Raw genomic sequence first — 24,625 nt, forward strand, 5'->3', positions numbered from 1 at the left:
AAACTAGACATCATAATTTTATTTCAAAACTATTTATCTGGTCCAAAGTCCATATTGCCGGCCATAATTTAGCAAGTAAACGTCAATCCATTATCCAATAGATAGGATCGGGCGGCTCTATTAAATTTCTATATCTTTTCCTACTTTTGACTTTTGAAGCCAATTGACTAATTACCAAATTGCAACTTGCTTTGAACTGTCTCCAAATATTGCATCACATATTCATTGCACCGCCTTTTCTTACCTTTTTCACAATCTCTGAATTGGCCTGCCCTATCTTTAGCATTTGGAATTTGGCATGATTTTGCACTACAAATTGTCACCTTTCTTCCTGTCCTTTTCTTATCTATTTATTCATCATTCAATATTGATTCAATTAATCCAAACTTATGTTATGTAGGTTTCATATAAAACGATTAATTCAAATTAGTATCGCGTATTGTGTATAAAACATTTCTTACTAGAAATTTGATTTTTTATTTCTGAGCCCTTGAAATAAGGAGATAAGCTAGTATATAAGTTATAGATTCGACTGAATAAGTACTTTCATCCAAAATTCATCGAATGTGTACAAATCATTAATTTAGAACTCAATAATATAAAATTACTATCCTGATTTGCCTCTGCTTGAAATGAGACCTTTGAGATTGATATTATTCGATGGTTCAATCTTATCTATAATAAATCATGGACGCTGACAATTATGCTTTCTGAATAATCAAATTTCATCTCATTGTACAACTCTTATTCAAACAAATTACAAACCATTCAACTATAAAAAAAAATGTAGGACAGTGTAATTTGATAACTTGGCTTTTGAATCAGAATAATTTCATTTGTATCATTATTCATTGCCATATTACGTAGTCTTTAGTGATGAGATTAAAGCAGACATTAATCAAAATTCTGAACTTAAAAATAAAAAATAAAAGATACAAATATTTGAAAGAGCAGAATTTTTCCACCCTGCCCAAAGAAAGACCTTTCTCTAGCCCCCTCTCTTTGCTTATCATTAAGGAAAATAATTCAAAAAATTGCAAAAGAACTTGTTAGATATTACTCCATGAAAGAATGCGCGCGAATCCAATCTTTTCAGTATCAATGCACAATCTGCTCCTGCTCCATGTATAGCTGGTCTATCCATGTTGGCATCGTCTCAGAACCTCGACTAGTATTCAGACGATACTGTTGATCTTCCATCATAGCCAATTGTCTCGAATCCGGGGACTGAACCCAAGAGACATCAGGCTCAATGGAATAGTCTGAAACTGAGGCTTCACTTGTAGTAGGAAACCTACTGCCACTACTCCGTAAACCAAAGGAAGCAGATTTTCTCAACTTATTGAGCTCTTCCTTCTGGATGCCCCAGTCCAATTTACCATCAGGTGACCCCCAACCTGAGAGGTTAGAAGGCACAGCGGATGCATTAGGAAGACGGCCTGCACCACTTCGATCAATGAAACTCTGGCTTCGCTTGGCAAATGCAGCTGCCCTTGAACTCAAAACTGCTGTTGCTGCAGCATTAGATGGATCAATTCCATATGAAGATGATGTCCTAAAAGACGGTGAAGATTGACCGGAAGAATAGCTTGTCATATGTTGCTGGCTCATATTCTGTCGCATCTGCATAGCTTTGGGAGATGGCAGCTGGGGTGATACAGCATCAAGTGATAGTCCTTGCAGCTGAGACAATATCTTGGCATCAAGGTTTGCTAAGATATCATCAAGATTAGAGGGGTTCAATCCACCATGCCTACTGAATTCACCGTTTCGATCATTTGAAGAAGCTGCAAAAGCAGCAGCTTTGGCTGAAGAACTATTCCACCTGGATGGCAAAGAAAGAGCAGATAACTCATCCATCAGCTGATCTTGCATCAGATAACCATTACCTATCTCCATGTCTCTGGCATTGATTGCGCTTTTTAACCGACTAATAGGCAGCTGCAGGGTTGGAGTTGCAGGGCTGGACTGGCAGGGCCACAAAGATCCACCCACAGAAGAAGCTCCTGCAGAAGGAGACATAGGTGGAGTTGAAGTAGGAGGTATCATAACTGATGGAGAGCCAAGGGCTAGTGGAGTAATTGATGTGATATCCAATGACGATGCGCCACTGGAATATGATCTAGGGGAAAGAACAGCAGACCCCGTGGAAGGATACAAGGGGCGAAGTTCTTCAGGTTTGTGGGCAAAGAAGCATACCCTCCTATTGCAATTTGTTTCATCCTTGCACATACGGGTCCGGTATTGTGCAGGGTGAAGCCAGCACTCAAAAATACCATGTGCATACTCACAAGAGTCTCCCCTTTGGCATGTCCCCCTGCGAAAGTCTGGACAAGGGACACAACTATAGTGGTATTTACTAGGGTCACGCCTTCTAGCGTTTTCACCAGGGTGAACAAAGGGGCACTCTGTCCAATCATGGGAGTATGCTCTTGAGCATGGTTTCACCTTAAATATGTACATTCTAAAGTCATCAGTCCCATATATCCCATTCTTTATGTCCGGAAGAGAGGGATCGACAGGATACTCTTTCTTCTCGATCCCAAATTTAGATACAGTTGGAGTCAACAACAGTTGTTCCTCTGCTTGTTCAGAAATGATCTGATCGATCACCTTGTCGCTGCTGCATCCTCCGAGCAAGTGCTCCAGTATCTTCCTCCTAGAGTTGAGGCAACAACTCTGACCAGAGATCAGGTCAACAGCTCGTTTCCCGTTTGCATCCACCAAATCCACATCAGCAGAAGCATCAAGCAAGAGCTTGACAACCTCAAGCAAAGCTGCAGAGCCACCAGAAATTGCACAGTGAAGCGCAGTAGCCCTATCCGAACCACAAGCTTGATTAACATCAACACAACCCTTCTCAAGCATATAATTCAGCACCTGTTTGCAGCCAAAAGTAGCAGCAACCATAAGAGGTGTCCTCTCCTCATATCCCATCCTCTTTACACCAACTCTCCTAACATACCATAATCCCACCTCATTGATGTCATGGCCTTCCTCTTCTACAGCCTTTTGGAAGTTTCTAATATCATCCGAGGCCGACAACTCGAGCAAAAGGGAGAAATCAGGGACAAGTTCTTTTTGCTTCTGAATTTTAGCTTCCATGGCTAATTCAGTAGAACAAACTTGACTCCTAGAACCACTACACATGAATAGGGTCTGTGCTTCTCTACAAAATTTAGTACAAGAGAAACATTTAGTACAAAATATTATCAAATTTCACCAATAAAAAGAAATCTGCAGCAAGCATAATCTTCCTACTTGACCAATGGAAATGAAATTTCAAAACCCCATATACTACTACTCAATAACTAATCAAAGCAATAAAAAATCCAAACAACCATAAATATGTTAATCTAACACATGAGCTGCTCTGAATACTAGTACAGAGGCATGCTTATCAGAAACCAGTTCCAATATTTGAGCAGTAAAGTCCAAATCATGCGAATTTACAGCTACTGCGATCAATAAAGTAAGCAATTTACAACCAAGAATCTCTCTTGAGATCCTAATCAGGGTATAATAAAAAAGAGATAATGGTAAAAAACACACAAAAACTGTCATTTTTTCGAGAGTTTCACATCTAACCATAAGTTGTTCTTTTTTCCTATCTGAATTATCAAGTTATAGGAATTAAAACGACTAGGCCAACTATCAAAAGTTCCCTTTTCCTTACCTGAACCTCACCATCTTCTCGACTAGGTGTATTTTAATACCATAGATAATGATAATTCAATTAGAAAAATGGACCAACTGATAACTGGAGCGTGAATACTAGTTGATCACAAACTCAATAAAAACGAAAAGAAGTCAAGTACTATTACAGACAGGGCCCAGGGGACGGACGAAAAATTAGTCTTCTAAACATGTATACATATTAATTTTTCTCAATTATTAACACTATCAGTCGAAATTTTGACTTTGCCACTACAAGGTTCCATAAGTAGTTAATACTAATATTTGTATACATAAGAAGAATGAAATAACGAGAAAACATACCTCAAGTCTTGCATAGAGAAATATATAAAGGAGGGTTTAGAACCCCAGATATTGTGGAGAGAAAAAGGAGCAACACACGAACAAGAAATGAGTTGCTCATGAGGCAACTAGAATTCCTCCTTTTAACTACAACAAAAACGTACGAACCGTCAAAGAGTGGGCCAGGTGGAGAGAGAGAGAACGCAAAAATTGAATGTAAAATTATTAAATAAAGAAATTTGGAAAAAAAATATTTTTTTGTTTTTAAGTGAATAAATAATTTTCAAAAATTGAAGTTGTGTTTGTCGATATATTAGAATTATTTTTTTGATTTTTTATAAGTAATTTGTGAAAACATTAAACACCTTTTTGTTATTTCTAAATTCTTTAAAATCAAGTTTAATTTTAGAATTTTTATGATCAAACTTATCTTGCGAAGTTCAGTGACCTCGTGATCTCACTTTTCCTTCAAATGAAATGAAAATGAAAATAGAGATGAAATGCAAATGCTAAATGAAATGCAAATTCAAAAAAGGTGGGCGTTGGGCTGATGGAAATTGGAAACTAGACTCCAACGTTGACTTCATTCTCACTTTTAAAAACTTTTACGGGTAGTTTGGTAGAGTGTATTAGCAAAAATAATGCATGTATTAACTTTATGTATTAGTTATATTTTGTTTGGTACACTTTTTCATACTATGTATAACTAATGCAAGCATTAGTTATACACTCTATTATGTATTATGGAATGTATTACTAATACCATGGATCTCTAAATATTAATAATACAAAAGAATTTTAACACTTGCATTAGATTAACTAATAACAAAACTACCTTCTAAGCCTTTATTGAAACATTTTTCAATACTTTTCCACGGTAAACTAATGCTATTCTCAAAACGTAAGCTTTGCAAATTGCAGTAAAAAGCATATAGATTATTGCATTTGTTAAGATTTTTGATACAGAGATTATCTTTTTTAATAAAATATTTTTGAAAAATTAAAAAATGTTGCAGCTCCCTGTGTATTTCAAAGTCAAAACACAATTGACAAAAGGGGTTATAAAGGGGCACAATACAATAGAGCAACTGCTTCTAATAATAACAATTATTATTATTATTAATATTATTATTATTATTGTTATTATTATTATTATTATTATTATTATTATTATTATTGCTCCTAGGGAACGAGTTGATCAAAAATGAATATTGAGAACTTGAAATAACTAGTTTGCTGGTGATTGACTTTGAGACAAGGTGAGGGTTAAACGATGAGGTATTCAAATGACTTAAATTATCAACGTTAAATGATTATCTTGAAGTGTAATTATGAGTTTCAATTTATTTTTATTACACTTTTGACATACTTCCAATCATAGAGTGTGATGAGTAAAATTATTACAAATAAGTTATTGGTTTTGTGACTCGAGTCCGTAATTTATAGATATCATAGAGAACTTTATCATTACTCAAGTGCTTCTCTGGATCCTTTCAATGTCAATATGTGGTGCACACACAAAAATAACAATAAAAGTTTGAGTTTTAAATAAACCTCTTTGCCAATTTTTCTCAAAAATATTTTAAAGTAGTACTAAAAACTATTTATTTTATTTTTTGGGGGAAAAGAAGAACTAATGACGTTTAGCAAAGAATTTTATTGTGATTGTTTTATTAAAGAACCATGTTGCAAAAGAAAGTGCACAAAATAAAAGAATGTGGGGGTATTTTTGTAAATAAATATTTTTTTAATAGACTTTATACAAGACTTGCTATTTCCAAAACATAAAATCAAACAATGTATAAGAAATAATGCAACCATAACACAAATATAAATATAATCGAACTCTAATATAGATAATGAACATGGAACAAAATTTGAAAAACTCAGTTCAATTTTCGATGACTCTAACCGGCCGGATAGGATTGTTAGTTTATTTAGGCGGTCCAGGAGGAAGACGTATGGAACCTTAGTTCCTTAAATAAGAGTATCTATTATCACAATTTAAAAAGAATAATTATCTTAATTTTATATAAGAAAGTCCGATGATATAGATGGGTGATGAAGCACTTTGGAAAAGTAGTACACAAGTCAATTTACGTGGAGGATATATATTGTGTTCGTTTGGCATGGTCCACACCTAGTCCCAATTTTGATATGCATGAACACAATTCCAAATTCGAAAGTTTAATCGAGAATTTTAATATGAAATTTTTAAGCTTTAAAAAATAATATTTACATATTTAAAATATTCATAAAAATATTAAAAATCATGATAATTATATTTAAAATATTTAAGAGTCCATTTAACTCTCTAAATTCAAAACCTAACATATTATTGAAACGGTGACAGGAGGGAGTATATATTCTGATGTACTCCCTCTGTTCACTTTTACTTATTTACTATTTTAAAAATATATTTTTATTTTTACTTATCATTTTTCATATAAAAAACAATTATTCTTAACATTCGCTTATTACTCAAATTATTTCACAAAATATCTAAGGCTTTTAAATTAATTAATATACTAAAATATTTATATTAATGATTACTTTTTAAAAATATATATAAAGTTGAAAGTGTACAAATAGTTGCCTCGAGTGGATCATTGTGACAAAGATGCGCACTGCGGAGACGTGGAAATTATCGACACAAACACACAATGACAAACAGATTGTCGACTTTGGAGCCTCCAATTATTTTTTCTTTCTCTAGAACCTCCCTTTATTTTTCAGTTTCGTACGACACTATTAGATTTTTTTTATTAAAAATTTATTTTCCTGAAATTTGGAGAGTAAAAGTTACATTATCATAAAAAAATCTTTATTAAAAATTGATGATAATGATAATAATAGTAAATAGGAAAAACTTGTCGTTTATGATACGAATTCGGTAGAATTATGTCGTTAACCTTGTATTTGTCTTAAAAAAATATTTTTATAATGTATAAATTACAAATTTAAAACCTAGTAATGTCCAGGGGTTAGAATAATCCATACACTTTTAATTTTGAATCCATCTATGTAATGTTAGCCAATAATATAGTTTCTTTTATGAATTTTTTGGCACGAAAAAATTGATAGTAAATTAATAATAGTGTTTGTTAGAGGTTTAGAGCACTAATCTACTTATAAAAGTTAAAGAGTTGAGACAATTGTAAATATATATAAACGACTTTAGCTCAAAAGTGAATGAAGTTATTATTATTTTTTGCTTTCGCCCGATGTCTAGAGTTCATATTGGAGCTCTAACTAAATTTGGATTGGGTATTATAGAGTTAACTCAAATTTGAAATCTCTTATTAAGGATGAAGCAGTTCCAGCACTGCACCATAGAAGTGAATGAAGTTATTTTTGTCCAATTTGAAAAGAAATGTTTTTTTCCTGAAGAATATTATATAGCGATCAAACATTAGAAAATGACTTATTTAGTGAAAAATTAGTTAAGCATTTCTTCCATTTTAATTGACGAGCACAATTAATTTGACTGTCTTGTCAATATCGCATTAATTAATCTAAAATATTAATCTCTGTATTCATCACTAATATTGTTTTAGATTTAAATGTTTGGAGAGAGTTTTTAGCTCAATCGTAAAGTTTGGTTCTACAGGTAATTAACTTTGCATCTTCCAATTAAGGAAAGTGACATTAGCACTAATTAAGCTCCTCCACAAAATCATAAGATATTTATGAACCTACTTTAAAAAGAAGGGCAATAATATTGTTCTCTATCTAAGTTTGGTCGATCTCTTTGTTCTATCGAGTACATATTCGATAAAAATCTAAGTTAAGTCCCTTTGATGCCTAACATATATAACGAGTAGCGAATATGCAAGATTTTTATCAACGGGTTCAACATATATTATATATAAAAAATTTCAATGAAGAAGCTTTTGATGAATTTGACTTTATCTTTATAAACCCTCATCATTATTTCCTTTAAAATAGAAGGGCTATTACATTATTATTTACTAAGATATTTCTTGAATATATATATATGTATCACCTGTATTTTTATTTCTTTTGGTGGAAAAAATCTAATTTTTTTTGTGGATTGTAGTTGAACAACTGAAGCTCAAACATTTTTTTTATAGGAAGAATCATTTTCTAACCTAACTGTGAGTATATCTTTAAATAAAAATTGACTTTGCTATTCTTTGTTTGCTATATTGGTGAACTACGAGGAACTGTAAGATCAGTGAGAGTTTTCTACATATAATAATATTTTTAGCACTATGATTGGACTATACTAAAATTCTAATATACAATTTGTGTGTATAGGAGATGGAAGTTGAACCCAATCAATAGAGTGCCTTGGAACTTTATTAGTATTACTGGGCTTTTCATGTTTAATCCAAACGAGTGGGAATACTTAGATTCAATTGGGCTTTTCTAATTTAACCGTTGGGCCATATTTTGTGAAAATTGAAAAACGTTGTTTTGATTTTCAAAGTGAAAAATAAAAATTGAAACTAGGATTGTGTCCGATCATGAATACAAATTGGATTTCAAGACAGAACTTGTTGCCAATTGAGAATGTTCACTGACTCTGCATTTAGTACCTTTTGGTCCATATGTTACAAGTGATTGATTGATGTTTTTAAAATCTAAAATTAGAGTATAGGGCCAACAATATTATCTATGAGCCACAATTCCATCTATAGTCTTTGCGTTTCCTTAACTATTTACACTAACTTTCAACTTAAACAGATTGGGATTAATTAATTAACGGAGTACTGAAGTCGAAACGCATGAGAAGTTTTACTGATCTGTAGACATCTCCTCTGCGATTATACAATGGAACACATCGAATCCCAGTCCTCAGCTCAGAAACAGGCAAACATGTTTGTCCTGCAAATTCATCTTCACCAGATGGATCATAATCTTTAACATCAATCCGAAGCAATGCTAGTTCTGGTACACGAATTGGAAATTCAAATTCTTCGTTCTCATTCCATATTGGTATCCATTGATCGTTCACTGTCTTTGTTTTGCGCATTTTATTAGTATCCGCAGGTACTCCTACCATTCCAACCTACATAAAAATTATCTCAATTTGTCAATGCAACTTTTGTTACCATGAAGACAAATGTTCTTTTGGACAAATTGTCAATGCAACTAGAAATGTTGTGCTATTGATTTATGCAAACAGTTTAACTTATATATACCGAGTTACTAACTATAAAAACTACTCAGAAAAATCAATCTATTTGATATACAACATACATGCTACATTATCACTACGTGTGGGTGAAAAAATTCTGCATACTGCTAGTGTAATCAGGAAAAATATCGCAATTGAAATAGCTTACCCTGACATAGAAGTCTGGAGGGGAGCAATAATCAAAGTGTCTAAAGTGGAAATCTGCACGCCAACCTTCTCCCATGTATATTTTTACCTGTTTATAATCAACATGGATATTACACATGAAATTAATTATAGTATATGTTATTCTTCAGCAGAAGTGCCAAAAAAGTGGTATTTGTGTGAATAAGTACTACAACAACATGAACACAATATAATCCCACAAGTGGAGTTGTCGGAGTCTGACAAGTAAAACTATATATTGAAGTTTATGAACCTTGAGAGTTTTTTTTATTGGTAAGGCCATGGAATTGAAAACTTCATCACATACTCCATCAGGACTTAGTAAAAAATCTGGTTTTTTCACATAGCCACAGCCTCCGTTGGCCCGAAAAAATCCTTGCATCATCCATAGAAACCTACCGTATCCCTGTTAGAATATAAGTCATATTTTATTAAGGTTCTTTTAACAATATAATCTTGACCCTACCAATTCAAAATTTCTTTATTTTTAATTTGGAGGAAATTGATATGGCAAGTGAGAGTACTTGACCTGCATGTTAAATGCAACCATCTGTGCTCCACGCAGCCATGCAATTAGAGGATCATAGTTTGATGAATCAACGCGTGCACCCTTTGGGTACACCCTTAGAATATTTCGTTGTGTAAATCTGAAGTATATATCAAAATATTATTCATGTATTATGCTTCAACGCAATGATCCCACATTTGTGCTCTGATGAAACAAGTAGTAGCAAAGAAAGAATAAATGGAGCTGAAGCTTTTATATTTACCGGATAAGTTGATGGCTATGTTCAGCTACAGCGTCTTCAAGGGCTAGTTCATTCATGCTACAACGTCCAACTTTATTAGAACTTCCATGGCTTCCAAAATTTTCCATACCACCTTTGTGCTTCGTGGCATGGATTGCAATCAAATCTCTATATTTGGGAACTTCGTCTTCATTTCCCTCCTCTAATTGTATTTGCTGCTGGTACTTTGTAGAATATAAGTATCATAAAGAGATTTCATTTACGTGTATATATTGGCAATGTAAATAATATTTATAATTTTATAACGGCAAGTGTACAGTAGTTAAGAACCAAAATTTGAACATGTTAAACTTTAAAATTCTGAATTCACCTGTAACTGTAATCATCTTTTGAAGAACTTGACAGCATAACTTATTTATACTGGTGATGTATAGAAGTTAAACTCGGAAAAAACTAACCTTGCAAAACAAGAGCAAGAAAATAATATAGGAAGATATTAAACCTGGATATGCTTGTTAAGTCCATTCTCTGAACGTCCTCTCTGAGTTGGTGAAATCTTAGAATTGTCTGATTCTTCAGGGCTATTTTTTGGTGGTGGTTTTGTCGAAATTAAGATTCTTTTCGTTAACTTGTTTGGTGAAGGGAACACGTCCATATCTGATTTTGGGATGAACAACATCGACCCAAATGTGCTCTTCACCATCTGCATTCTTAACAAGTGAGCAAAAATCTTAGTAGAAACTACTCCATCTGTCCCAATTTATGTGACAGTTAGAATTTCGAGAGTTAACCAAGTTTCTCTTAGACCTGAATCTTTTTATATCTTTTTAAATATGTTAAAGTTGTAAAGTAGTTTCAAAAGCTTCTATGTTTGAAGCTTAGAAGTTTGAATCCTGAAATTTTAACTGTCACATAATTAAATTGGGACAGAGGGAGTAATATATACGAACCTAATGTAGTAACTTAGGTAGATTGAAGGCATTTATAACATTGAACCAAGAAATGAAATTTTGCAAGTGAAATATATTTATAGAATTAAGTTAATTTTACCTGAGCTACTTTTTCTTGAAGGTATGGGTAAGGATGTAGGTGGTCTTCAAAAGTGAGTATAACAGGATATTCAGAAAATAAGAAGGCATCTTCCTTTATGGCTTTCAAACATTTGCCTAGTTTAACAGGTGTTGTTAGTGTCCTGCAGTTTTTAAATTCAAGAATAAAGTTACTCAATATATGTGTTGGTGGGAGATAACAGATATTCCGTGATTTTTTTTGATTAAATAGTTACCCTCCATGACAAACATCGATATCATCTTTTGTGATATTAGGCCAAAGGTCCAATTCAATCACTCTAACTCCTTTCTTTAGGGCCTTCTTAATTGGTTCAATACTGCAATCACTACTGAGCTGATTTCCAGTTAAATACGAGTTATGGCCTGTGTATATATAATAATGGGATAAGGGAGCATCCATATTTTGATGGACCTGAAGAATCCAATAAATAAATGGAGTTAAAGAGTTTCAAATCAAATGGATACTTAGTTATAACTAATGAAGCATTCCTCTGCTTTCAGCCAAAAGTGAAGACAAAAAATAAGAATCGATCATTCAAGTATTTCAAATTGAATGACAAAATAACAGGAAGCTAGATATATAGATTGGGCATATATCCATCTATATTGAATTGCTGATTCCGAAATGATTAAATCATTTTTGATTGGACAAAAGAAGAAACTGTATGGCGAGTTAACAAGGTTCGGTTCAATCCCAGTGTCATCCAGCAGAAACACAGAGTTTTCCATTATGAAATAGGAGAAAAAAGTACAGAAAAAATAAAATGCAGTAATCAATAGACTGATTTAAGATGTAGCAAAAGTTCAAATCTAATGAATATTTTTATTTACAAAAAAAATTTGAAATATTTAATTTTAATACCTTAGACTGATGAACAAAATTATTATCACCAAGAAGAAATTTAAAGAAAGCTTCAACAGTCAATCCCCTTCTATGAACATTGAGATGTTTGCTATTGAATATTTTTTGGGCTTTTTTTGTAACATTGATCACCTCATTCTGTTCTTTCTCCAGAAAACTAATTAAATTATTCATACTCATAATTTTATTCATTGAGTATGATTCAAATACTTCTTTAATATCTTCTGGAATTTCACCTCCCCTCACTTTGAATACTCTTGACCAGCAAAAGCAAACCTTGAAATGTTGCTTACCATTAGACATTATTATTTTTCTCAACTAGTGCAACAGCAATTCCAATTTTTTATCGTATCTAACTTTGTTTAATGTTCAATTTATATGTAGGAATATTAGAAAACGTTTGGTTTCCATATTCTGAGAATTGCTTAGGAATATAATGTCTCTGTTTCAGAAAGAATATATTATGCCTACACGAAAAGTGATGCTTGTAACTTTCAGGAACTTTAGTAAATTGAACAGGATGATCAAGTTACTTTTCTTGATTGGGATAGGTAAAGAAAATCCCAAGTGACGAAACCAGAGATTTTAACAATATTTTTTTAAAAAAAAAAGAAGTTCATTAGAATTCAAACTTATGACCTAAAACAAAACAAAACAAAAAAAAAATAATACTAATTAAAAAAAACTTTTGACCTAAAACAATTTTTAAGCTACCTTTACCGCTGCATTAAGATTGTAATTTATGTACAATAAAATTGAAAAAAAAAGCTATATACTTTGTTTTTACACTATTTCCACGATATAATCATTTGTCAAGGGTCAATAGAAGCATCCTTTCACCTTCACACAAGACAGGAATAAAGTTTGTATACCCCTATCATCCCCCACTAGGTGTGTTTTTGTTGTGGTTGTTGTAATCATTAGATGAAGGGAATTCGACAGAACTCCCATGGAAAATCTTACCCTGAAGACATTTCACCAAGCATTCCAATAGGTTGTAGTCACCTTATAACATGTGATTAACGTCCTGTACTGGACTGTAACTTATGGAGTTGGATGAATATAGATTGTAAACCTAAGTTTCCAAGTTAAATAAGTTAGTTTACTACTGCAATCACATGAACAATTCTTGATAACCTGATTCTGTTCGTGAATGTTAGCAATACTTTTTTCTTTCTTTCCAAGATCGTGAATCGTGATGCAAGTGACATTTCGAATTAACTCTCAAGTGACATGTCAACGATGAACATGGTGGTTGCCCCTTCCAGCATCTGTGTTACATTGTTGAATAACTTATTAAGTCATTCAGTAGTCTTCACAAAAAACAAAGGCCAAATATGTGTGTTACATTAAATTCACGTAGAAGTGAAGGTCTGAAATATATATTTCAATCAGATTAGATAACAAAATTCTTAAGGAGGAACACAAACATTGGTTCTTTGTTCCGTTCGATGACCTATGATATTATTAATCGTTTTATCCAGATAGTGCTTGGACTCTTGGTTTATTCATACCATAACAGATACCTTCATGCATCAACATTGGCTCTAGAAAAAGCTAAATATATCGAACTAGCACTAGTCTTTGTTTCATGAGAACTATAGATAACCAACCTGGAAATCCTATTGTTTCAATCTTGACTCCTTCTAGACAGTCTTTCACGTTGGGTTTTGTACTAGTTCTTACCTTTCTGTTTGCATCCTCTTGAAACTCGAGGCCTATGAGCCTATTCAACACACACTCTTCAGTGTTTGGAATCAGGTCAAATATGAAGGCTTTGTCTTCGGCTTTCAGAGTACTGAACTAACCTCTTCCTTGGATAGTTTCGGAATATAAAGCCCAACACTGGTTAAGTTGAAAACTAATTAAGCCTACTTGCATTGCCGTGCTAGTCTTTTCCTTTTGCTAGTACAATTTTATTTGGATGTCTCAAAGGGACAACATATGAAGGACAGGACACATATGGTTTATAGTACCCCTAGTATGTCCATGGAAGGACAGGACCAGTCCACTTTTCATGTCCCTTGCAAAATATAGCTCTTCAATTAAGAGAACCAGAATAGTAATCAAGGAGTCAGCAAGAAGTACGAGAGAACAGAACAATCCGTGCATGTCCAAAAGTCGAGGGTGAACATATAGCATATTTATTCAAGAAAATCCACAATTTTAAGGCTAAATGGCTCTCCTTGAGCATAGTTAGCTATGCTGCAAAGTCATTTTGAAACAAATTGAGTATTATGATGTAGCTTAAGGCCGGTCAACAACCTAGCCATGGATACAGCATAATCAGGATACACCAAATTCACAAACTGTGCGGACATTTTCACAGCAAAGAAACTTTTTTGGTGCAGAAATTGATTGTAGATCTGGTTAACAAGGCCGAACCCACTGCCAGAAATTGGCATAAACAAATACACTCGTACAAATATACTCGTATCCCTAGGTACATAAGCAATTTCTTTCACACAAATAGATCATCTAAAGCTAGTTATATATAAAACTGCCCCGACTCACTGAATCAAAATATAAACGCGGCATAAACCAACTTCTAATGGAATTTCCAAAGAAAGAAACAAGCTTTATCACGGCTATGATAATTGGAGTCGTCACGAGTTCACAACCTAGACTACCAATAGCAAACAATTTCCTCCTCTGGAGAATCAATTGCAAGAAGCTTTAATAAGTGAACAATGAAACAATACCAAGATGAACAGAACAAGGGTCCCTATAAAATTCACAGATAACTTTAACACACCAGGAATAGACCCAGGGTGCATTTGGAATCAGCACAGTGAATCTGCTTCTGCCAGTAGTAAATAATGAAAGGCAAGTCCCATCATATTGGTACAGACACTGCCTCAAAAAACTAAAATCAGGTGTATACCAACTATCAAATTAGTTGAAAGTTACACTATATGAACTTTCATCTCCTTACCAATCCATTTGACCCGATAACAAATTCATTGTAATACTGTAAACCACGAGGGAGGCCAGTGTGATAGAGCAAAATCTTGGGGTGGTGGGGGAAAATCAAACTTATATTATTAACATATGCATCCTCAGAAAATTCATGCATATACAAGCTAAACAGTAGAAAATTTTCTAGTGCTGAATATCCAAATGCATATAACTGAATCAATCTAATTATCCCATTCCAATAGTTCATAACAGCTGGCCAGAAAATCAAAACTAAAATATACGAACAAACATATCCCAGAGAGTATAACATACTCTCATCCAAGCACAAGATAAAGACTTTCTAAAACTTACAACCATCATCACTCGGAACGATTGGCATACCTCTCCACCTTTTCATCAAGATTAATTCCAACCATAGCCTCACCAAGCCCACAGCTAATTTCAGCCAGCAATTGTGGGTCGCTGTAATGAGTCACTGCTTGCACGATTGCGCGTCCCCTCTTTGCAGGGTCACCACTCTTGAAGATACCGGAACCCACGAACACGCCGTCACATCCCAACTGCATCATAAGCGCTGCGTCTGCTGGTGTCGCCACCCCACCTGCTGCAAAGTGAACCACAGGGAGCCTACCCAGTTGCTTTGTTTGCATCACCAGATCGTATGGTGCCTGAATCTTCTTAGCAAAAGTGAAAACCTCATCATCGTCCATGTTTCGCAGCACCCTGATATCACCCATAACGGAACGCACGTGACGAACAGCCTCGATGATGTTTCCGGTGCCGGCTTCCCCCTTGGTCCGAATCATGGCAGCACCCTCACGGATACGGCGAAGGGCCTCACCCAAATTACGGCAGCCACAGACAAAAGGGATACGGAAATTGTGCTTGTTGATGTGGTTCTCATCGTCAGCAAGGGTAAGCACCTCCGATTCATCAACGTAATCTACTCCGATAGCCTCAAGGATTTGAGCCTCCACAAAATGACCAATACGAGCCTTGGCCATAACAGGAATAGTCACAGCCTGTTTGATTTCTTTGATAAGCTGGGGATCCGACATACGTGCAACGCCGCCCTGAGCGCGTATATCAGCAGGGACACGCTCAAGAGCCATGACGGCACACGCGCCGGCCTCCTCGGCTATACGAGCCTGTTCAGCATTAACAACGTCCATGATAACACCGCCGCGCAGCATCTGAGCGAGACCCACTTTCACTGAAAAGGGGGATTGCTTGGTGGTCTCTGTGAGAGCACCATTTCCGTAAACTGTAACGACACCGCTTCCGGCCATAACTGAATTCTCTGTGTAGCAGAAAGACGAGAGAAAAGGAGAAATGAGAAGATAGGGAAGAAAAGGCGGTGGAGGAGAATTGGGATTTTGTTTCTAAGGATCTCTACTTTTTTATAGGAATATAATACTCCTCCGTCCTATTTTATGTAACACTTTTTATCATAAATTTTTCATAGAGTTTTTGAATATTTTTAATTATCAATTATTGTGACTTATAATACTTTTTATGTAATTTATAAATATATAAATTTCATTTTAAAAAAATTAAAAATTTCATGTGCAAATTCTCGATCAAACTTAAACTGTTTGATTCTCAAAAAATAAAAAATGACACATAAATTGAGACAAAGAAAGTAACTACTACTCTTATTAGTAAAAAATATATTTAATTCGTATAAAATCTGAATTATTTATACACCAAACAAAATCTTTGGAAAAGAAAAATGCACCAAAAAATCAATACATATTTCATTATCAGTCCACTTTATCCTTGTTTGTTTGTTTGTGATAAACATTTTTTATATGTAGGGCCAGTAGGAATTTATTTTACGTCATTAGGTCCCGTTACTTTTTTGTAATTAGTTAAGATTCATTGTGGGTGAACGAATATACATTATGAATATGTTAATGAATCGTTCAAATCCATAATTCTATTCAAATTTATTTATTTATTAATAATGAGTTATTTTTTTATTAATTTATCAATTAAAATTATAGTTCTTTTTAAAGAATTATTATCGGGTTATTAATTTTTAACGGTTTAATCGATAATTTAATAGTAAATTGATAAATTATATTTATATTATTCGATATATAAAGTTTGTGATGTTGTATCAAATTTTTGGTTATTTTACAATGTGTCAATGTTTCTTTTTAAGCAAGACACGATCTGTCAACGCATCTACATGCTTCAATTTTTTTTTGTGTGTGTATGTGTGTCAAATTTTAACGGTTAAATCGATAACAATTAATAAGCCAATATCTTAATATTTTATAACAGTTTAGTATGTATACAAATCAATAATCAATAAGTTAAATCGATAAAATTTAAAATCGAATCAATCAATATGCAGTCCTTGTGAAAACGATTAAAAAAACTTAAAATACTTGAAACAAATATAATAAAAGCGTAATACATCATCAACCAGAAAAACTTGTTAGCAAATGCAATTTTAACACTTGAAGAATGTGACTTGTTTCAATCAAGCATATCTAAATAGATTATAAAATATTCTTATTAAATATTTTAAATTAAATTTTGAAATTTTTTTCTACACATATTCTCAAATATCATAACATAGATATGAAGTTAATATTTCAAATGATCACTTAACTTTGAATTGTTCACTTAGAAAGTCACTTAACTTTAAGTTGATCACTTAGAAAGTCACCCAATCAATTTAAATAATTGAGGAAAGTGTGAATAATTAATGAAGATGATATATTTTGATTGGTTACTTTATATACATAAAAAACATTTGAGAACTGGTTTTAAAATAAAATTTTAAAATATTGAAAGTTTAAATATTTTTAAAAAAAAGTATAAATAAATTTTAAAATAATTGATGCATTAAGCCTAAAAAAATAAAACGTCAGAGAATCTGTACTTGAGCTACAAATCGTAGATCATCACGTAAAATAAATAAAATAATTTTAGGATTGTGGCGTTATCGTTCATTTGCTTTCAATAAACGAATAGAGAAAATGAGTAATTTAAATTAATTGGTTTCAGAAAAAATAAAATCTAAAAGGAAGTAGTCTGTGAAAAGGAAAATGGGGCTCACCAATTAAGGCGGCGAGAGGAAAGTGGTGGTGTTGAAGCTTGAAAGTGACTGATGCAGTAATTAGGCCAAACATATATACAACCCCCTCTAACTTATCCACATTTTTCATTTTGCCACTTTATCTTAGCTTTGTTCCATTTTAATTCTTAAACTTCATTTTTTATGTTCTATTTTAACACGAAATACTATTTTTATGATTTATTTATTTATATATATATTCTTCAACTTCTTATTTTAAATTGACACGTGTCATTTAATTTTAGTTAAAAAATTAAAAATTAACAAAAAATAATTCTTCTTAAAAAAATAATAATTTCTTTTTATGAGTGTTATGTATTTTTGTGTGAAAAATAACCGACGAAATTATGTTGGTTTTCTTTCTTTAAAATCACCGATAACCTAACAAAGTCAATCGAGTTTTAACATTGTTTAGTAGTGTTATTAGCAATGAACAAGAGTCTTTTTTTAGTAGTGTTATTAACGAAGTTAGTCGAGTCTTTTTGAAGATGAGTTTTTTTATTCGTATTGATTTATATTAAAAATTAAAAGTGAGTATATGCGTTAAATTTAGATAGCCTAGATGATAAGAAAAAATAAATAAGTAGTGTTATTCAATTTAATTGAATGTTTAAGAAATAAAATCAAAGAACTTTCGTCAATTTATTTTCACGCAAAAATACAGAGAAATATCAAAAAATAATATTATTGTTTGAAATTTTTTATGTTCGTGCGCGAATGTTTAATATTTTTAATTAACAGGCACACGTCTATTTTAAAAAAATAAGAAATTGCAATTGAAGAACATAAATAAAAACAAATCATAAAAATTAGTATAAGTGTTTAAATGGTACAGAAAAAATGAAGTTTAAGGGTTAAAATGGAACAAAGTTAAGTTGGAGTGCCAAAATGAAAAATGAGAACAAATTTGAAGGGTTGTATATATGTTTCGCCCATTAATTATTTAATACCATTAGAGAAATAATGGGGCCTCCTCACATCACTACTTTAGATTGCGTGAAGTTTTTGATTAAATTTAGATTCGCATGGAATATTTCACATAATTTTCTCTGTTTCAATTTATGTGACTTATTTTTTTTAGTCAATCTCAAAAAGAATGACACATTCTATATTAAGTAACAATTTAACTATAAAATATCAATTTTACCCTTAATGAAATAATTTACAGTCACACAAATTTCTATCATTAATTTTGAACCACAAGTTTTAAAAGTCTTCTTTTCTTTCTTAAACTCAATGTCAAATCAAACTACCTCATATAAAATAGGACAAAAGGAGTAATAAAAATGGTTTCATATTCAAATATATAAAGTGAAGGATTTTGAAATGTGTTGGATGATTCATGTAAGGATGTAAATTGCTTGAAATGCTTTATTTTGAATGAAAATTTATTAAAAACATTCTTTCTATTTTTACTAAGCATATATATAGATTTATGAAACTAAATTATATATATACACACACTCTATCTTCATAGATTTATGAAACTAAGAGGGAGTTTGAATTGACTTAAAAGTTAGTCAAACCTATTTTTAAGTCAGTTTTTTAACTTCTGAAAGTGTTTGACAAATATAAAAAATAACTTAAAATAAGTAAAAAATGACCTAAAATAAGTTGAGAAGTGTTTGACAAGGTCAAGAATGACTTAAAATAAGTCAAAAACCAAAACTACGTCTCCCCCTACTTTTTATTTTTTGACTTAAAAATTATTTCAATGACTTTTTATTTTTGACTTAAAGTTATTTTTTTTAAGTTAATTCAAACAGCTCTAAATTAGATATATTATTATTATTGTTATTGCATATCAAATGAACCACTTGAAAAAACAAAAGTTGGAAGACGTAAAAAACCGTGGGGTGACCATTTGCTTTCCTCGTGAGCCTGTGACATACTTTCTTCGGCGTAGATAATATACTTTAATATTCTTGGATTTTTGTTTGATATTTTTTTAGCATACTTTATAACCTTGGATTTTAGTTTGATATTTTTTTTAAATACTTTTACGAGTTAATATTTCTTCCCTTCGTTTAGTTTATTTTATTTTAATTCATGAAAAAACAGTGACAACTACTTATCTTTAAAAAAAATTCCCCAGTCCAATACCAACAGCAGGGAAACAAATAAAAAGAGCAGGAGTTCGTAACGTAAGCGGTGAGCGCAGAAGCTACTTTCCCGAAGTCTTCGCGGATTCCCAATAAAATCAATCCAATTTCTTTCTTCTTAAAAAAAATATTAAAAAATAAATAAAATTGTTATTAAATAAAAAAATATTTGTAATATTTATAGCTAATGATGGTAAAAATAATTTATAGTAGTGGATTATAATAATTCATATTAGTGTGGTGACAATTGTAAAATAGAAATGATTGTTGTAGCAGTGACTGATATGATGATAATGATTGATAGTGATGATTGAAGCGGTAAAATTGAAGATATGAATAATTGGCAATAATGATGATGTGTTAATGATAGTTGATGTTAGCGTGAGTTGTGATGGCTGAGTAGCTATTGACTGCAATGATGATAATAGCCAATAGTGGTAATGACTAATAGTACTTCTTGATAATAATGGTGGTTGTAAGTGATCGATAACAAAAGTAGTTGATGGTGCCGACAAGTGGTTGACGATAGTAATGGTTGTGATGTCAAAGATGATTAGTGACGGTGGTTGATGATTGTTGATAGAGTGGTGGTGAAAACTATTGACACAAAAATTATTCGTTTAAGAGTTAATAAAAGTATCCTTGTCATCTCCATCTTGTAAGTGCCTCTTCCACTAGTACTTTTTTTGTCTCATCTTTGATACACTTCACTTAACCTAGTCCCGAGCCTTCCTCTTTCTTGCTCTATAAAATTTGTACAACCTCTTATCTTCACCTTTGTCCCTTATTTTGACATAAAAAAGTTCGAAAAACTGTTGTTTTTCTTGTCATACTTGCTAACTTTGCCTTTTTTTCATTGTCTTATTCCTTTATGTATTAATTTACTTTTCCTCCACGTCTTTATTTTCCACTTGTCTTAAACTTCTCCATTTCACCACTAATCCTTTTAATGACTATTAAAGTTATTTTGCAAAACTCTTAGCACCCCACTAGTTGCTTTCCTAATGCAACTAACTAGTCCATCATGTTAGGACCGAAATAAGCAAGTGTAATGCGAAATCTAGTAAAACAAACCTTGAAAGACCACGAGTAAGAAGACAAACGAGAAACACACCAAAAGAGACAGATTTAACACGGTTCGGTCAATCGACCTACATCTACAAAGGAGATGAGCAATCTACTATAAATATGAGAGTACAAATATAGAGAGAAACAACCTCAATCAATACATTCGGAATACAAAGAGGTACACAAAATTCTCCTCCATAACCGCAGCTCTCAAAACCCTAGGACTACATTGTGAATGCTGATTAAGTTAGAAGAAACAAACCTATATTTATAGAGTCCTAAAACCTTTCCTACAAGAAAAGGACTACTCAAAATATTAAAACATATTTATGGTAAGAAATCAGGGCAAATAAACCCCCAACATATCTCCCCCTTGGCCTAAATTTCTGACAAAATAAATTTGTCCATCTTCTTCACATAATCTTTAGGATCTTGCATCTCTTCTCCATAATCTCCTCCATCAAATCTACGTCTCGACACAGAGAACCTCTCTGGAACAATTTCTCCAACAAAATCTTCATTACTGTAAAAAAGGTTGCTGCTAGAACTACACCTGGCAAGATGAACACCCATCTCTTTCTAATCTGGCTCATTGAACCATGACTCTGATACCACTTTTTAGGACAAAAAATAATTATGTGTAATGCAGAAGTTAGCAAAACAAACCTCGAAAGACCATGAGTAAGAAGACAAACAAGAAACACACCAAAAGAGACAGATTTAACATGGTTCGGTCAATCAACCTACGAGGAGATGAGCAATCCACTATAATTATGAGAGTACAAAATATAGAGAGAAATAATCTCAACCAATTCACTCGAAATACAAATAGGTTCACAAATTCTCCCCCATAACCGAAACTCTCAAAACCCTAAGCCTACATTGTGAATGCTGATTAAGTTAGAAGGAACATGTCTATATTTATAGAGTCCTAAAACCTTTCCTACAAGAAAAGGATTACTCAAAATATTAAAAACATTTTCCTAAAGAAAAACCTATTTATGATAAGAAATCAGGGTAAATAACTCCAATAAATCTCCCCCTTGACCTGAATTTCTGACAAAATAAATTTGTCCACCTTCTTCACATAATCTTTAGGATCTTGTGCATCCCACATGTTGTTCACATTTTCAATATTTCCTTAGCCCCACAGTCGTTAACCTTTCTCCCATTTCCCAAGCTCGAGAGTAACTATCATAATTTTGTAAGCAATGTTTTAAATGCTAAAAAATTTCCCCAGCAAATTAAACTGAATTAAAGATCTTTAGTTTATGAATTTTGAATCTAATTATTTTTTAAATTTGAATAAAATATTTATATGTCTAAATATAAATATTAAATTATTGAGTAAAAGTTTTCAGGTTCTACAAATTCATAAGTCGAAACTATTTTGTATGGATTGTGGTGGGTGGGTGGATTTCATTTTATTACTCATATAGTTCTAGTTTGTGTGACTATATTTTTTTAGTTTTATTTAAGAAAAGAAACTCCTTTTTCAAATTTAAATATAATTTAATGGTCAAAAGTCACATGAAATAAAATGGAGTGGAGTTGGTGGCTCTTTTTGGTGGTGGTGGGAGATGAAACGGCAATGCTAAATGGCCAGAAAATTTGGCCAGAAATTTAAAAAGTTTATAATATTTTTTTATTTTAAAATAAACTGATTTTTTTCCATTTTTAATTAAAATATATTAAAGTTAAAAAGGTAAAAATATTCAAAAAATATGTTATTTTATTTTTCTGATCAATTTTTTTGACCGAAAGGATTTTTCTGAGAGGAAATTGGTTAAGAACCTTGGGAAAAGGCCAATCATGAATTTGTCATGACTTGAAACTACCACAAACCTTTTTTCACCGCTTTTTAAATGTTTTTATTTCTCAATACTCATTTATTTATGACAATAGTGATAATTGGTTGTGACCCAACCTTCTCCATTTGCCACTAGTTTTCTGTATTATTACTTGGACAATTGGGAACGTCATTTTTTTCTCTCTCAAATTTGGCAAATATCGGTAACGCCTTGATGGCTAATTTCATGCCTTATTTTCTTTCCCATTTTCCTTATCCCACTATCATGAGTCTGCAATATTCCACGTTCATTCAATCTGTCACCTTAAAAAATCATTTTTTTATTCATTACAAATATTACTTTAATTATATAATTTTTATATAAGAATTCATAAATATATAACACATGAAATAAATATAAAACATAAAAAAACTTATAAGTCTAAATTTGTTTATTTAAATTATAACGGGTCAAACAATAATAACAAACTCAACAAATTTAATTTTGTTTATGTAAACTATAATGGGTCAATAACAAACTCAACATAATCAAATAAGTTTAATTTTGTTTATTCAAATAATGGTGGGTAAAAAACAAATAACAAACTCAGCGTACTCACAATAAATTTATTTTTTCAAAATTTAAGGGTCAATAACATTAATAACAAACTCAATGTACTCACAATAAATTTAATTTTGTTTATTTAAACTATAACGGGTCAACAAAAGCAAACAACAAACTCAACGTAATCACTATAAGTTTAATTTTGTTTATTTAAATTGTGACAAGTCAACAACGACAATAACAAACTCAACATAATCCAACAAATAAAATCTAAGATAAATTGTACACAAATTTTATCCCTATTTCTAAAAAGATAAAAAAATTATTTATGACATAACAAATTATACTATTAGATAATTTATCTCATCTCCTGAAATCTAAAAAAGGGAATAAATAGGAAAACACAAAATATGTTGAGAACATCACACTACTATGAGGGCATAAAAGTTTATCGGGTTTACATTAATCTAATAAATACAAAACATATGTTTCTATTTATATTTTTAGAGCTAAATCATAATTAATTAGACATATGTTAATCTTAATTTTTGACGTAACTATGATAGAATAATATGGTTTGATGTAAACAACAAATGCAATAGTGCAATTTTTTTTTTGTCACGAAACAACGTTTAATTTCGTCAGTGTACGAAGGTGAAGAAGAGCCCGCAATCGGCCTATATTCCGTGTTTAGATAATTTAATCACAGTTCACACTTGCCTTTTCTCTTGAATGATGATTTTTTTTTCCGAAACAGACCCCTTTTTATTATTGCATCAACGAAATACATAGTTTAAACATATCTTTTGCACCAACTTGAGAAAAACTTCTCCCAAAAAATTTCTTTCAACAAAGAGATAGAGTATCTAGCTAAGCCATCATCTATTTTGTTCACATTCAACATAATTGAACATGCTTGAAAGTTTCCAAATGTCTTCACACTTGCCTTTTCTCTTGAATGATGATTAATAAGCTTAAAACTTGCTATTTTTTCCTAATACAAATGCCTGATCTTTAAAATCCCCTAAATAAGCTTTGAGATCAAAGGGGAAGTATAATCTTCTAGTGATGTAAGTTCAGATATTCCTCGGCCCAGAAAATCG

At 32.1% G+C, this 24,625-nt stretch overlaps 3 protein-coding genes across 5 annotated transcripts; all 3 read right to left on the minus strand.

Annotated features, from left to right (window-relative positions):
- Positions 1-701: 701 nt before the first annotated feature.
- LOC125872203 (zinc finger CCCH domain-containing protein 66) lies at positions 702-4,144 on the minus strand. The gene is made up of 2 exons (XM_049552907.1): positions 4,000-4,144; positions 702-3,169 (listed from the first exon to the last, which is right to left on the minus strand). Exons 1-2 carry the CDS (start codon positions 4,011-4,013, stop codon positions 1,099-1,101), a joined length of 2,085 nt encoding a protein of 694 aa, XP_049408864.1. The 5' UTR covers positions 4,014-4,144; the 3' UTR covers positions 702-1,098.
- A 4,364-nt stretch (positions 4,145-8,508) lies between these two features.
- Positions 8,509-12,364, minus strand: LOC125873159 (phosphoinositide phospholipase C 2-like). 3 transcript variants are annotated; one of them, XM_049554043.1, is made up of 9 exons: positions 11,989-12,364; positions 11,342-11,538; positions 11,107-11,248; positions 10,559-10,759; positions 10,078-10,271; positions 9,837-9,954; positions 9,561-9,713; positions 9,291-9,377; positions 8,509-9,013 (listed from the first exon to the last, which is right to left on the minus strand). In XM_049554043.1, exons 1-9 carry the CDS (start codon positions 12,289-12,291, stop codon positions 8,696-8,698), a joined length of 1,713 nt encoding a protein of 570 aa, XP_049410000.1. In that variant the 5' UTR covers positions 12,292-12,364; the 3' UTR covers positions 8,509-8,695. The 3 variants fall into 3 exon arrangements, with proteins under 3 accessions (XP_049410000.1, XP_049409999.1, XP_049409997.1); XM_049554042.1 differs by having other exon boundaries at positions 10,078-10,274; XM_049554040.1 differs by having other exon boundaries at positions 10,078-10,280.
- A 2,708-nt stretch (positions 12,365-15,072) lies between these two features.
- On the minus strand, positions 15,073-16,319 carry LOC125872376 (probable pyridoxal 5'-phosphate synthase subunit PDX1). The gene has a single exon (XM_049553089.1). The coding sequence runs from the start codon at positions 16,194-16,196 to the stop codon at positions 15,267-15,269; it is 930 nt and encodes a 309-aa protein (XP_049409046.1). The 5' UTR covers positions 16,197-16,319; the 3' UTR covers positions 15,073-15,266.
- Positions 16,320-24,625: the final 8,306 nt, after the last annotated feature.

The sequence above is a fragment of the Solanum stenotomum genome, chromosome 8 (assembly GCF_019186545.1).
Source record: "Solanum stenotomum isolate F172 chromosome 8, ASM1918654v1, whole genome shotgun sequence".
Taxonomy (NCBI): Eukaryota; Viridiplantae; Streptophyta; class Magnoliopsida; order Solanales; family Solanaceae; genus Solanum; species Solanum stenotomum.